Source organism: Vidua chalybeata, chromosome 24 (genome assembly GCF_026979565.1).
Source record: "Vidua chalybeata isolate OUT-0048 chromosome 24, bVidCha1 merged haplotype, whole genome shotgun sequence".
Lineage (NCBI taxonomy): Eukaryota > Metazoa > Chordata > Aves > Passeriformes > Viduidae > Vidua > Vidua chalybeata.
The window spans coordinates 4,208,588-4,222,945 of NC_071553.1; the positions used below are offsets into that span (position 1 = coordinate 4,208,588).

The window sequence follows — 14,358 nt, forward strand, 5'->3', positions numbered from 1 at the left end:
TTCTGCCTCTTCCCGTCTGCTTTGTGGCCTCCTAGGGGTCAGAAAAATCTCATTTTTCTCCCCTTTTTTCTTTCTCTCCTCGTGCCAGCTCGGAGCTGGGTGTGGGACATCCCAAAAAGCCGAGGGGGGGGGGGGGTTGTAGAGGGGGGTCCCTGGGAGGAGGGAGGCCAGGATGGGGAAGCCACCAGAAGGTCCTTTGGAGGAGGGATACAAGGACAGGAAGCCACCAGAGGATCTCTGGGATGAGGATGCCAGGACAGAAAACCACCTCAGTGTCCCTGCAGGAGGGATACGAGGAGAGGAGGCCACCACTGGATCCCAGAGAGGAGAAATTCCATGAGGAGAAGCTCCTGTAGAGTCCCTGGGATGAGAGATGCCCGGAGGGGAGGCCACCACAGGGTCCTTGGGAGGAGGAATGCCAGGACAGGAAGCCACCTTGGTGTCCCTGCAGAAGGGGTACAAGGACAGGAGGCCATCACGAGACCCCAGAGAGGAGGAATTCCATGGGGGAAGGCTCCCACAGAGCCCCTGGCAGGAGAAATTCCATGGGGGGAAGCACCCTCAGAGCCCCTGGCAGGAGGAATTCCATGGGGGAAGGATCCCACAGAGCCCCTGGCAGGAGGAATTCCATGGGGGGAAGGATCCCACAGAGCCCCTGGCAGGAGGAATTCCATGAGGGGAAGGATCCCACAGAGCCCCTGGCAGGAGGAATTCCATGGGGGAAGGATCCCACAGAGCCCCTGGCAGGAGGAATTCCATGAGGGGAAGGCTGCCACAGAGCCCCTGGCAAGAGGAATTCCATGGGGGGAAGCTCCCTCAGAGCCCCTGGCAGGAGGAATTCCATGGGGGGAAGCTCCCTCAGAGCCCCTGGCAAGAGGAATTCCATGAGGGGAAGCTCCCTCAGAGCCCCTGGCAAGAGGAATTCCATGAGGGGAAGCTCCCTCAGAGCCCCTGGCAGGAGGAATTCCACGAGCACAGAGCCCCTGGCACAAATGCCACCCATCCAGCATTCCCGCTGTCCGAGCCACCTCCTCTCGGGCTGTCCTTGCCCACCCCGGGCACTGCCCACCGCCAGCCCGGCTCTCACCTCTCTCCCCCCATCTCCAGCCCCACCAGGTTTTACCCCGTGTCCCGCCGGGTGCCCGATTATTACTCGCCCTACTCGCCGCAGTACCCCGAGGAGTACCAGTACTACCCGCCGGGCGTGCGCCCCGACAGCATCTGCTCCATGCCCGCCTTCGAGCGCGTCAGCCCGCCGTGGGCGCTGGAGGACAAACGCCACTCCTTCCGCAACGGGGGTCCCTTCCACGCCGCCTTCGGCCGCCAGGACGTCCCGCTGTGGCTGCCGGCGCCCGCCAGGCCGCCGAGCTACCTGGACGAGGTGGACGCGGCCTCGGGCTCGCTGCGGAGGATGTCGCTGCAGCCGCGCTCGCGCTCCGTGCCGCGCTCGCCCAGCCAGGGCTCCTACGGCCCCGCCAGGGTTTACTCGCCCGTGCGCTCGCCCAGCGCCCGCTTCGAGCGGCTGCCGCCCCGCGGGGACGAGATTTACGCCGACCCCGCCGCCTTCGTGATGCGCAGATCCATCAGCTCGCCCAAGGTGGGCACCGGTGGGGCGGGGAGGTGGGGCAGGGGTGTGGCCGTGTCCCGGCTGTGTCCCCTCTGCGCGCACAGCCTGGCCGCAAAGTGCCACCAAGCCCGTGGCTTGGGGCAGAGGCGGGGTTTGGGATCCCTGCGCCGCCCTGCAAAGGTTCCCTGGTTGTGTTGGGATCCATGGGATGGGATGGGATCCATGGGATGAGATGGGATCCAAGGGATGGGATGGGATCCATGGGATGGGATCCATGGGATGGGATGGGATCCATGGGATGAGATGGGATCCAAGGGATGGAATGGGATCCATGGGATGGGATCCATGGGATGGGATGGGATCCAAGGGATCCATGGGATGGAATGGGATCCATGGGATGGGATCCATGGGATGGGATGGGATCCATGGGATGGGATCCATGGGATGTGGTGTTTTTAGAGGAAATGATGTGGAGCATTTAGAGGAAAACCATGATTTTGCCAGTGGTTTTGGAGGAAAACCTTGGAGGAAACCCCTGACTTTGCCGGGCGGTTTGGATGGAAAAATCCTGGATTTGCCAGTCGTTTTTGGAGGAAATCTTTTGGGAGCCCAAGTTGTGCTCCCAGGCAGGGAGCGCCGATGCCCCTGTCCCTCTCCTGTCTTTCTCCTCCTGTCCCGTGTCCCTGATTTTGGGCTGGGGTCCCCTCTCTCCGCAGTACGATTACCTGGGTGACAGGCGGCCCGTCCCGGCCGGGGTGTACCCCTACCACTTCCCGGCGTCCCCCACCATCCACGACAAAATGGTACGTACCTGCTGTCCCCTGGGGGTGACCCTGTGACGGGGGGGGGGGGGGGGGTGCAGACCCCACCCCGGGGACGTGGGGCAGTTTAGGGGGTCCTCACTCAGCTGGCCAAGGAGGAACCAGAGCACTCCAGGGTCAGAGCTGGGCCTTTCTCAGGTGTCTCCGCTCCCTCCTGGCCATTCCCGAATGAATCCACGTGGGAAGGTTCCTCTGTCGCAGTGGGACACCCCCGGACCCCCAGGGTGGTCCCTGGCTGAGTCCAGCACTCCCCAAACCTCTCCCGCTCTGCTTCCTCACATCTGGCCACAGCTGCTTTGTTCTCCCGCCTCGTGTCCCCTCCCGGAGCTGGGGGGTGACACCGGGAGGTCCCCGCAGATCCCAAAACCCTGGCACGGGACCGCCAGAGGAGGGAGAAGCCTGAATTTCACCACAGCCCACCCATGCCGCCCATCCATGCCCGCAGCCGCAGGCAGGCTCTCCCTAGAAAAAAAAAGGAAAATAAGAAATCGGCTGCCCAGGGTCCTCAGGGCACATTCCCAGCAGCATTCCCGGCCCGGGGGCCATTCCACAGGCTCCCCCCCTAACCGCTTTGCTTCTTCTTTTATGTGTTTCGCTGCTCGTTTCTTGCCTGCTGGCTCCTGGTAGGATGAACTTTTAGACCTTCAGTTGCAAAGAAACCTAGAATATTTGGACCAGCAGGTAGGCGGAGCTGGCTGCCAGCCTCACCTCACCGGCTGCTTCTCGTCCCCTCCCGTGTGTCCCCGTCCCCTCCTGCCATCCATCCTCAGCCCTCCTGGCATCCCAGCAGCATCCCAGCAGCACCAGCTGTCTTTTTTTGGGTTTCTTTTTTTTTTTTTTTTTGGTTTGGCTTCTTCCATCCTCCGCATCCGTAGGGCCGCTCATCGCTCGGCAGAAAAGTCACCCCCCCTCAACCTCTGGCAGTGTGGTTTTTTGGGAGGAGTTTTGGGGGTTTTTGGGGCACATTCCAGCACTTCTGGGGGTTGTCCTGGAGCTCAGGGGGTGCAGCAGCTCTGGAACATCCCAGGTTGCCGCTGGGCACCTGCACGGTGCCAGCGTGGCCGTGCTGTCCCCAAGGCTGGCACCCTTTGCCCAGGGTGTCCCCCGTGCCAGGGGTGGCAGGTGACCTGTGGGGACCGTGGCCGTGGTGATGTGGTGGCCCCTCGGGGGTGAGAGGTTTGGTGCAGGTGGGCACAAAAAGCCCAAAAGGCAGCAGCGCTCAGGTGGTTCTGGAGAGGTTTTTGGAGGAAAATCTTGGTTTTGAATGGGGTTTATAGAGGAATTTCTTGGTTTTTGCCAGGGTTTGTCGAGGAAAATCTTGATTTTGACAGTGGTTTTTGGAGGAAAATCTTGATTTTGAATCAGGTTTATTGAGGAAAATCTTGATTTTGAATCAGGTTTATTGAGGAAAATCTTGATTTTGCCAGTGGTTTATGGAGTAAAACCTTGGAGGGAAACCTTGATTTTGCCTGGGGTTTTGGAGGAAAATCCTGGATTTGCCAGTCGTTTTTGGAGGAAACCTTAATTTTGACAGGGTTTTTTGGAAGAAAACCCTGATTTTTGCGAGGGGGTTTTGGAAGAAAACGCTGGAAGGAAACCCATGACTTTGTGTGGTGTTTTTGGAGGAAAACCCTGATTCTGCCAGGGTTGTCTTGAGGAAAACCCTGGAAGAAAACCATGATTTTTATGTGGTGTTTTTGGAGGAAAACCCTGATTCTGCCAGGAGGAAAAAACTGCACTGACTCCATCCCAGGAGCGTGGGGAGGGGGATCCAGCCGGGAGAGCCCCCAGTGATGCCTCCAGGCAGCGTCTGAAGCCTCAGGCGGGCACAGGAGCTGCAGCCAGGCTGGCACGGAGGGAGCTGCTCCCGGCACGATCCCGTTTGGCTGCCAATCTCCGGTGGCCGGGCTCTGTGTCCGCCTTGGAGCGCGGCCAGGAGCTCTCGCTGCAATAAAAGCTCCCCGCGCTGCCTCGCGGCCGCCGGCAGCGCCGCGGCCTCTCCGCGGCTCTTTAAAACGCTCCCTAAAAAGGTTTGGCATCTCCTCCTCCTCCTCCTCCTCCTCCTCTCGCAGCGGCCTCTGGAGAGGTTAATTCGGAGTGACGCTGTCAGGGGCCTCTTTTCAAACATCCTCCTGCTCTGTTTGCTCTCTCCTTCCTCGCCCGCCGCTCCAGCCCCAGCAGGGTTGGGGCCGCGGTTTGGTGACAAAGTGTTGTCACCTTTGGGATTTCAGCTGTCCCAGGGCTTCCCTGGAATGTCCTGCTCTGGGACGAGCTGGGTGACCTGAGTGGCTTTGTCACCCGGCACCGAGGGAGCTCGGCCACCTCTGGCCGTGCGCCGCTGCTTGGGGACAGTCCTGTCCCCGTGGAGTGGCACAGACCGTGCCCGGCAGCAGGGATGTGCCATTCCCGGTGCCACCTGGAAAAGGGGACGCTGCTGTCCCCAACCCCAGCTGTCAGTCACCTCCCCAGCACCCAGAGTTCATTTGCAGGGCCATGCCAGCCCCGGCTGGGCACGGAGCCGCGGGGCAGTGCCAGGGCCCGTCCGTGTGTCCGTCTGTGTGCCAGGCCACGCCGCTGCCGTCCCTGTCCGAGCTCGTGTCCGTCTGTGCCATCTGCTCCGAGCTGGCTCTGTTTTATCCGTGATTTCCCCCCAAAAAAAGCGCACTAAAAAGGAGCAACATCAGCGCGAGGCCACAGCTGGAGCCCCCGGGCCATCTCAGGAGGTGGCATTTTGCATCCTGAGGGCTCCTGGACCGGTCACCGCTGGCACAGGCGCGTGTCCCCGCTGACCTGTGCCCTTTCCTTCCCTGTGTGCCGCAGATGAGCGAGAGCGAGACCCTCATCACTATGGTGAACAGGATGGTGGAGACCTCCTCCCCTAGGGCCCAGCTCTACATGCAAGTAAGGCTCCGGCCACCAGGCCCCGCATGGCTCGTGCGGGGTCACCTCCTGCCACCCGGGGTCACCTCCTGCCATCGCCACTCACGCAGCAGCCGCGGCATCCGGCACATCCCGCTCTCGCTCTCGGGGGACGCGCTGCTCCATCCCAGGCTTTGCTAATCCATCCATGAGCCATTCCAAGCCGGCAAATCCTCGTGCTGGCAGCGCGAGGTGGGCACGGAGCTGCCCCGGGTCTCTTGGGGACGGAGCTGTCCCAAGGAATCTTGGGGACAGAGCAGTCCCGGGGACTCTCGGCCAGAGCTGTCCCCGGGACTCTTGGGGACAGAGCTGTCCCAGGGAATCTTGGGGATGGAGATGTCCCAGGGAATCTTGGGGACAGAGCTGCCCCAGGGGACTCTTGGGGACAGAGCTGCCCCAGGACTCTTGGGGACGGAGCTGTCCCAGGACTCTGGGGGACGGAGCTGCCCCAGGACTCCCGGACACGCAGGGCCTGGCTCGTCCTTGTTTTTCAAGGAGAACTTGTGGGGTGACAGGAATGCAGCTCTTAAACCAACGGAATAATTCCTGGAACAGGGCCAGGGAACGGCCTTTCTCCCACCCCGGAGGCTCCTTCTGTCCCCAGCACTGGGACATCCCTGCAATGTCACATGGCTTGAGCCCCCCCGATGTCACCCACCCTGGGTTGTGCTGCCCTGGGCACTTCCTGGATGGGATTTTCCAACAAAAACGGCGCCTGTTTGCATCTGCTGCCAGCAGGGATGTGCCGGAGGGTGAATCAGGAGCTCCTGGGATGCTCCTCCGGCTGGCCGGGCTCCCTGCCCGGGGGCCGCCTCATCCCGATCCGCCCGGCTCTGCCTCCAGCCCCGCGGGCATTTCCCAGATCCGGATCCATTTGCATCATCCCGGAGTTTTAAATGGCTCCAAAGCGCCCTCTCTGCTTTCTAGCAATATCCATCCCCTCCTGCCTATCTCCTGCCTTTCATCTCCGGCTCCGGGAGGCACTTAATTGCTGAAGGTCCCATTAGTGATTGAGATTTCCAGGAAAGGAAAATGACTCACGGAGAAGCCGGGCGGGGGTGAACAGGCCCTGCTGCTGCTTTATCGGTGCTCCCACTCGGCCGAGGTGGAATTACAGCTCAATCGCGCTGCCTTTGTGCTCCCCGCCGCTGGAGTGGTGGCGGTAAATGATTCACGAGGCAGCTCCTCAGGCCCCGCGCGGAGCTTGTCCCTGGATCGCTCCCGCTGGGAATGAGCGGGGAGAGGTTGTGGCTTCATGGCTTCACCCCGGTGACTCCCGGCTGATGGGGAGCATCCATCGCCTCCGGAGCTCGGCTCCGGCCTCCTTTTCCCGGCTCGCAGGGAGGGCAGGGAGGGGCTGGGAGCTGCCTCCCCTTCCCTGGGCGTCCCGCGGAGAGCCGCGCTCACCCCTGGCTCTGCTTGCAGGTGACGCCGTTCCCGGAGCCCTACAGGGACACCCTGCACCCCTACAAGATCAGCGAGCAGGACACCGATGTAAGAGCCAGTCCTGTCCCCTCTGTCCCCTCTCTGTGTCCCCTGTCCCCGTAGGCCGGTCACTTTGTGCCCCTCAGGGATAAATCTCCCCCTGAGTTTAGGTCTTGTCCCATCTCCCAGTTTGTCCCGTGTCACCCCAAAGTCCCTGCAATGACAGCAGGAGTTTGGAACCCCCCCCCCCAAGGCCATAAATCCCAACATCCCATTAATCCTGGCTGCATTCCAGTGGGATTCTCATCCTGTTCATCCTCTCCCCCCTTTCTCTCCCCCCCTGGCACAGAAGCTGCTGGGGAAGCTCTGCGAGCAGAACAAGGTGCTGCGGGAGCAGGAGAGGCTGGTGCAGCAGCTCCGGGCTGAGAAGGTACGTGGTGGCACCTCAGGTGGCCACATGGGGACCTGGTGGTGGCACCTGCCAGGTGAGGAAGTGACGTCACCACGGGAGGGTGTGGGTTGAACCTGGAGATCCACATGTGTGTGTGTGTGTGTTCCCTGTCACCCTTAACCTGCACATTCAGGTCAGACTGTCCCCTGTCACCTTTAACCTGGACATTTAGGTGAGAGTGTTCTCTGCCACCCTTAAACCTGGACATCCAGGTGTATGTGTCCCCTGTCACCCTTAACCTGGACATCCAGGTGTGTGTGTCCCCTGCTACCCTTAAACCTGGACATCCAGGTGTGTGTGTCCCCTGTCACCCTTAACCTGGACATCCAGGTGTGTGTCCCCCTGCCACTTTAAACCTGGACATCCAGGTGTGTGTCCCCCTGCCACTTTAAACTTGGACATCCAGGTGTGTGTGTCCCCTGCTACCCTTAATCTGGACATCCAGGTGTGTGTGTTCCCCTGCCACTTTAAACTTGGACATCCAGGTGTGTGTGTGTGTGTCCCCTGCCACCCCTGAACCAGGTGAGCAGGTCCCCTGCCACCCCTGGCTTGAAGGGACATTAAAAACATCTCGTTCCCCCCCCGAGCCTCTATCCCAGGTTCTCCAGCCTGGCTTTGGACACCTCCAGGGATGTGGCAGCCACAGCTTGGGGACGTTTCTGAGCTGGGGGAGACTCCTGGTGTGTTATTGAGCAGCCAGGACCTCGTGGCTCCGTCTGTCCCCACAGGAGAGCCTGGAGAGTGCCCTGATGGGGACACACCAGGAGCTGGAGATGTTCGGGAGCCAGCCCGCCTACCCGGAGAAGCTGCTGCACAAGAAGGAATCGCTCCAGAACCAGCTCATCAACATCCGGGTGGAGCTGTCCCAGGCCAGCACGGTAATGGGCGGGATTCGGGTCCCTTTTGTCCCTTCCCGGATGGAAAACGAGCAGGGAATTCCCCTTGGCTGCCTGGGGACCGAAGTCCCTCACTGGGGACAAAGCCAAGTAGGCACCCCCCAGGTGCCACCTCAGCTCCTGGTTCTGTCTCTGCCGTGCCCCGGGCACCTCAGAGCTCGTCCCCTCTGGTGCCACCCCCTCCCCAGCTCGGGGGGCTGTGCTGGGTGCCAAAGACCCCCCTGATCCCCCCCCCCCACTGTCCCCTCAGGCCCTGGCAAACAGCACGGCCGAGTACGAGAGCCTGGAGAGCGAGGTGTCCACCCTGCACGATGACCTCTGGGAGCAGCTCAACCTGGACATCCAGGTGAGACGGTCCCCCTGTCACCTTTAACCTGGACACCCAGGTGAGAGTGTCCCATGTCACCTTTAACCTGGAAATCCAGGTGAGAGTGTCCCATGTCATCTTTAACCTGGACATCCAGGTGTGTGTGTCCCCTGTCACTCCTAACCTGGACATCCAGGTGAGAGTGTCACCCTGCCACCTTTAGCGTGGACATTTAGGTGTGTGTGTCCCCTGTCACCTTTAACCTGGACATCCAGGTGTGTGTGTCCCCTGTCACCTTTAACCTGGACATCCAGGTGTGTGTGTCCCCTGTCACCTTTAACCTGGACATCCAGGTGCGTGTGTGTCCCCTGCCACCTTTAACCTGGACTCCCAGGTCCCTGCCATCCCTGAGGTCCCCATGGAGATGAAATCCCCCACCCGTGGCTTCTCCGTGCCCAGCCCTCACGTCCAGCTTCGGCCACCGTGGGCACTTGGGTGCCATCGAGGGGGGCAGCCCCGCGTCCCCGCAGCTGCCCCAGCCCCGGTGGCTTCTGGGGAGCAGATCCAGGGATTCCAGCAGGATAAAATCCTGGATGTGGCAGCTCAGCCCCGCTCCGTTCCCGTGGCTGGGTTTGGGACCGGGCTCAGCCTGGTTTGGGGTTGGCACCGGTGCCCCCGGGACCCCTCCGAGCGCTGCCTTTCCCCCGTCCAGAACGAGATGCTCAACCGGCAGATCCAGAGGGAGATCTGGCGCATCCAGGACGTGATGGAGGGGCTGAGGAAGAACAACCCCTCCCGAGGCACCGACACGGCCAAGCACCGAGGTGAGGGGGGCTGTCCCTGTGGGGGGGCGTCCCCGATGGGCTCCTGCTCAGCGGGATGAAAACCCTCATCATTATCTTATAATTATCTTTAATTACCTCATTCCTCCGCAGTGGCCCTGGGCCCCTCGGGCACGTACAGCTCCAACAGCCCTGCCAGCCCCCTGAGCTCTGCCAGCCTCACCAGCCCCCTGAGCCCCTTCTCCCTCATCTCCGGCTCCCAGGGATCGCCCACCAAGCCAGGCCCCGGCGAGGTCAGTGACCCTGGTGTCCCCTGTTTGTCACCAGGGGGGATGGCGGGCTGCTGGGCACCGGGCACGCAGCTGCCTCCCCTCCTGGCACCGTTTTGGAGACATGGATGGGCCCTGGTGTCACCTGGTGACTTTGGGGTCCTTGCAGGGCTGTGGGTCCGGAGGGAATGGGAGTTGCTGAGCTCCAGGAGCAGTTCCTGGTGCCACCACAGCCGCTCCGAGTGCCCTCGCCCAGGGCTGGTGTCACCTCCAGGCACAGGACATTTATTTAGGGTGCAATTTGGGGACTCCCAACCCCGCCTGGCTGCACAGAGGCCACACCAGTGCCCCCAGGAGCTGCCAAGAACCCTTCACTCAGACAGCCCCCAAGCCCTGCCTGGCCCTGGGGACAAGCAGCAGGATGTGGGACACCGAGAGGGACATCCTCTCCTCCATCCCTTCCTCCGGGACGCTTCCCGCCGTGTTTCTCTCTCTTTTCTAACTCTCTCTTCCTTCTCTGCTCTCACGCCTCCCGCTCCTGCCCGCCCCAGGAACCGGGCCCGCCTCGACCTCCCCTCCCCAAGTCCTACGTGCCCCTGGAGTCTCCTCCGGCCGTTCCTCCGCTCCCCAGCGAGAGCCGCCTCTGGCCCTACCCCGCCTCCCCTTCCTGGCACCAAGGAGAGGCCAAGCGGGGACAGGTACCGAACCCTGCGGGCACCGCCGCCTTCCTCCTCCTCCTCCTCCTCCTCCTCGTCGTGGCATGGAAGGCGCTGGGATGAGGCAGGAGCCGGAGCTGCCCGCCCCAAACCCGCAGGGACAGCGCGGAGGTGGCGCTTGGCGCGGGGACAGCTCTGCGTCCTGCAGCCCTGCCACGCCCCTGGTGTCCCCAGCCCTGTGCCCGCTCAGGACAGGGATTGTCCCCTCCTTTTCCTCCTCCTCCTTCTCCTGGGGAGGTTGTCCCTGGTTGTCCCCTCTGCTTTGCTCTGCCTCTGTCACTGTCCTTCCGTGTCACCGCTCGCCGTGTGGCGCTGGCAGCTCCGGGGCAAACCTGGATTTGGGAATGCCTGGTGACACCTCGGCTGTGTGTGGGGACACAGGTGACACGAGTGTCCACACAGCGGGGTGGCACGTGTCACTGTGGAAAAGCAGTGGCTGTGCCAAGCCGGGAAGGGGCACGGTGCCAGCGCAGGTGGCACTTCCAGCTGCCGTGGGTGGCTGTGTGTCATCCAGGGGTGTCAGGGTGAATTTAGGGGGACACACCGGGCTGCTGGGCCTGTTGTCACACCCCTCTGTCACCCCAGCAGTTCCTGGGCTGTTCCCGGGGGATGAAGAGGGGAAGGACCCCAAAAATGCCCCTGTGTGACCCCATGGGCACGGGGTGCAGCAGGAGCCCAGCACGGAGCCAGGATGTCCCTGTCCCCAGCTCCTGGAGGCTGTGGAGGGATTGTCACCCTGTCCTTTGTCCCTCCCTGTGGGGACAGCAGGGACAGGAGCAGAGCCCCCTCAGCCGCTCTCCCCACAATTTCGGGGTGCTCTGGTCCCACCTGGCTGCTGTCCGTGTGTCCATGGAGGGTGTCCATGGTCTGTCTGTCACCCCAAGAGCAGCGGGTGTCCCCTGTGTGTCCCCTGTTTGTCACCCCAAGAGCAGCGGGTGTCCCCTGTGTGTCCCCTGTTTGTCACCCCAAGAGCAGCGGGTGTCCCCTGTGTGTCCCTGATCTGTCACCCCAAGAGCAGCAGGTGTCCCCTGTGTGTCCCTGATCTGTCACCCCAAGAGCAGCGGGTGTCCCCTGTGTGTCCCTGATCTGTCACCCCAAGAGCAGCGGGTGTCCCCTGTGTGTCCCTGATCTGTCACCCCAAAGCAGCGGGTGTCCCCCCTTTCTGTCACCCCAAGGCAGACGTGGCCCCCGGGGCAGGACTGGGGCTCACTGGGGACCTTTTCCCCCCTGCACAGCCCAAACCAGGCCTGGAGCAGAGCAAGAAGGAGCCCCCCCGGCCCAGCCCCCCCGGGCCCGCCCCCGAGGGGCTCCCGCAGAGCCGGCCCGAGCACGACGGCGACAAACAAGGAGCCCTCAACAAGGGTACGGCACTGGGGACACCCGGCAGGACCCCGGGGGTGGCACTGGGACCCTGCCCCGGCTCCCCGAGGGTTCATCCTGGTGTCGTGGTGTCCCCGCAGTGGGAATCGTCCCCCCCAGGACCAAGTCTCCGGCGGAGGACGAGGTGGTGCCCAGGAGGAATGGCCTGGCCAACGGGCTCGGCTCCCGGGTAGGGCTGGGCTGGGGGGGCTGGGGGCTCGGCTGGGGGGTCTGGGTGAGCCGAGGGGGGCTCTGCTGGAGCCTGGGGACAGGAGTGTGGCTCCATGTGTCACCATCCACCTCCTGGAGACCCCCAGGGTGAATTGAGCCCCTTCCCCGCCGCTGCCGGGAGTGGCATCCCTGGATGGGAGTGGCAGACATCCCAGCGGCTCACGGCGCAGGGGTTTGGCGCTGGGAGGATGTGACCGGCCACCAGCGGGTGACCGTGAAGCTGGACTCGTCCCCAGGAGAGACCCAAGAGCGCCGTGTTCGCCACCGAGACCAAGGTGAAGATGAGCGTGGAGGAGCAGATCGACCGCATGAAGCGCCACCAGAGCGGCTCCATGAAGGAGAAGCGGCGCAGCCTGCAGCTCCCCGGCCCCCAGCCCGACCCCCCCGGCACCAAAACCCCCTCCTCCTACAAGGTGGTGAGTCCCTGAGCCCGGCGGAGGGAGCGGCGGGGACATCCGCGGGGTGGCACAGGCGACAAGGGGACATCCGCGGGGTGGCACAGGCGACAAGGCGCCGCCCCGCGGGGACGCTGAGCGGGGCGCGGTCGCTCGCAGGTGCGGCGGCACCGCAGCATCCACGAGGTGGACATCTCGGACCTGGAGGCCGCGCTGCGCTCCGACGAGCCCGGCAAGGTGTACGAGACGCCGCAGGAGGAGATCGCCCGGCTGCGCAAGATGGAGCTGGAGCCGCAGCACTACGACGTGGACATCAACAAGGAGGTGAGCGCGGCGTGTCCCCGAGTGTCCCCAGGGTGTCCCCTGGAGCTGTGTGCGGGCTCTTGGGGGTGAGCAGTGGGGGCTGGAGTCCCCAGCGTCCGGCACAGGGCACCTGCTCAGCTCGTGCCGCTGTCCCCAGCTGTCCACGCCGGACAAAGTCCTGATCCCCGAGCGCTACGTGGAGCTGGAGCCCGAGTCGCCCCTCAGCCCCGAGGAGATGAAGGAGAAGCAGAAGAAGGTGGAAAGGATCAAGACTCTCATTGCCAAATCCAGGTGAGGCTGCAGCGCCCACGCTGGCCGTGCCAGGGGTCATCCTGAGGGGGAACTGACCACCCACCTGCAACCTGCACCGCTTCCCTGGGCACCCTGAGGGGCACTGACCACCCACCTCCATCCCTTCCCTGGGCACCCTGAGACCACCCACCCACCTCCACTCCTTCCCCACCCACCCCAGAGGACCCTACCACCCCTCTCCCCCCGTCCCATCCCATCCCATCCCATCCCATCCCATCCCATCCCGGGGGTCCTGGCTGACCCCAGGTGCCGTTCCCAGCCTGCAGAACGTCATCCCCCTGGGCGAGGGGGAGGTGGACGCCCCCCAGGACCCCGAGGTGCAGCTGCAGGAGCAGGAGAAGAGGATCGAGATCTCCTGTGCCCTGGCTGCCGAGGCCTCGCGCCGCGGCCGGATGCTCTCGGGTGAGGAACGGGGGCTTGGAGGACCCTGCAGATCCCTGGCACCCCCGAGGTGCCAGCAGGGCAGGGGGGTGAAGGCAGGTGCCGATTTGGCAGCACGGCGAGGGCTCGGTGGGCAGGAGAGGGGTCAGCCATGGGATGGGGACAGGTGATGCCAACAGCTCCTGAGCCTGCCTGCCACACCTGGAGCTGCCCGCCCCGAGATCCTGGGATGGAGCAGGCATTCCAGCCGGGCACAGCTTCCAGCACGAGGGTGGCAGTGCCCGGCTGGGTGGCATGAGGTGGCCATGAGGTGGCACGGTGTGGCTGAGCAAGCACGGTGGCACCCCACGCAGGGAGGTTGCGGTGGCACCCCGCGCCCAGGGAACTGTGGTGTCACCCCGCGCCAGAGGGACTGTGGTGGCGTGGGCTGGCACCTTGTGGCCATGCATGGTGGCGCTTCGTGCTGGGGGGGGATTGTGGTGGCACGCTGTGCCCAGGTGAGCATGGTGACATCCTCTACCTGGGTGCCCGCGGTGCCACGCTGTGCCTGGGTGCCCGCGGTGCCACGCCGTGCCTTGTCCATGAGGAGCCCTGCCGGGAGCTCACGTGTGCGCGCTGTGCCCAGCTGTCACTCTCTGTCCTTCCTGCCAGCTGTGGCTGTTTGTCCTGCCCAGCCATGGCTGTTTGTCCTGCCAGCCGTGACTCTCTGCCCTGCCGGCTGTGATTCTGCCCTACCAGCGCTTGCTTTCCCCCCTTTTTCCTTCCTCTTTCCTCCCTGGCCCTGCCAGCCCCGCTGTCCCCTCTGCGCTGTCCCCTCTGCGCTGTCCCCTCCGCGCTGTCCCCTCCCCTCTCCCGCGTCCTTCACCCCCCTCTCCCGTTTCTCGTTTCCAGCTCAGTGCGCTACCCCCAGCCCTCCCACCTCCCCAGCCTCCCCGACTCCACCGACCAACCCCCTCTCGTCCGAGCCGCCCCGGGCCGACAGCAGCCACCTCATGCGGGTGTGAGCCTGTGACGTAAGCACCTCTTCTCTCTGACGTCATCCCCTCCATCCCCTCGCTGCCACGTCAGCCCCGGCTCCTCCATGGACCGAGTGTCCCCCCCGCCAAAGCCGAGCCCCCAAGGCCAAGGGGCCGTGCAGGGTGGAAAAGGGGGGGCCCAGCATGAAAACCGGGGGGTCCCAAACTCCCCTGGCTCCTTGGAGCCAAATCCCGGCCGCGTTTCCCA

General features: G+C 63.5%; 1 protein-coding gene across 9 annotated transcripts in view; it reads left to right on the forward strand.

The window, feature by feature from the left end:
- Window positions 1–14,358, forward strand: part of PLEKHA6 (pleckstrin homology domain containing A6) — a 28,755-nt gene that overhangs the window by 12,177 nt on the left and 2,220 nt on the right. For 2 of the 9 annotated variants that reach the window (XM_053963890.1, XM_053963883.1), the window contains 18 exons: window positions 1,108–1,597; window positions 2,284–2,370; window positions 3,016–3,069; window positions 5,209–5,289; window positions 6,733–6,801; window positions 7,082–7,162; window positions 7,912–8,061; window positions 8,330–8,425; window positions 9,099–9,210; window positions 9,322–9,461; window positions 9,989–10,135; window positions 11,389–11,515; window positions 11,614–11,702; window positions 11,980–12,159; window positions 12,298–12,462; window positions 12,599–12,732; window positions 13,013–13,155; window positions 14,026–14,147. In XM_053963890.1, the coding sequence (XP_053819865.1) occupies window positions 1,108–1,597; window positions 2,284–2,370; window positions 3,016–3,069; window positions 5,209–5,289; window positions 6,733–6,801; window positions 7,082–7,162; window positions 7,912–8,061; window positions 8,330–8,425; window positions 9,099–9,210; window positions 9,322–9,461; window positions 9,989–10,135; window positions 11,389–11,515; window positions 11,614–11,702; window positions 11,980–12,159; window positions 12,298–12,462; window positions 12,599–12,732; window positions 13,013–13,155; window positions 14,026–14,138 (2,458 nt within the window). In that variant the 3' untranslated portion in view covers window positions 14,139–14,147. The remainder of the gene's footprint in view (window positions 1–1,107; window positions 1,598–2,283; window positions 2,371–3,015; window positions 3,070–5,208; window positions 5,290–6,732; window positions 6,802–7,081; window positions 7,163–7,911; window positions 8,062–8,329; window positions 8,426–9,098; window positions 9,211–9,321; window positions 9,462–9,988; window positions 10,136–11,388; window positions 11,516–11,613; window positions 11,703–11,979; window positions 12,160–12,297; window positions 12,463–12,598; window positions 12,733–13,012; window positions 13,156–14,025; window positions 14,148–14,358) is intronic. The other 7 variants (XM_053963887.1, XM_053963891.1, XM_053963884.1 and 4 more) reach the window with 6 other exon arrangements.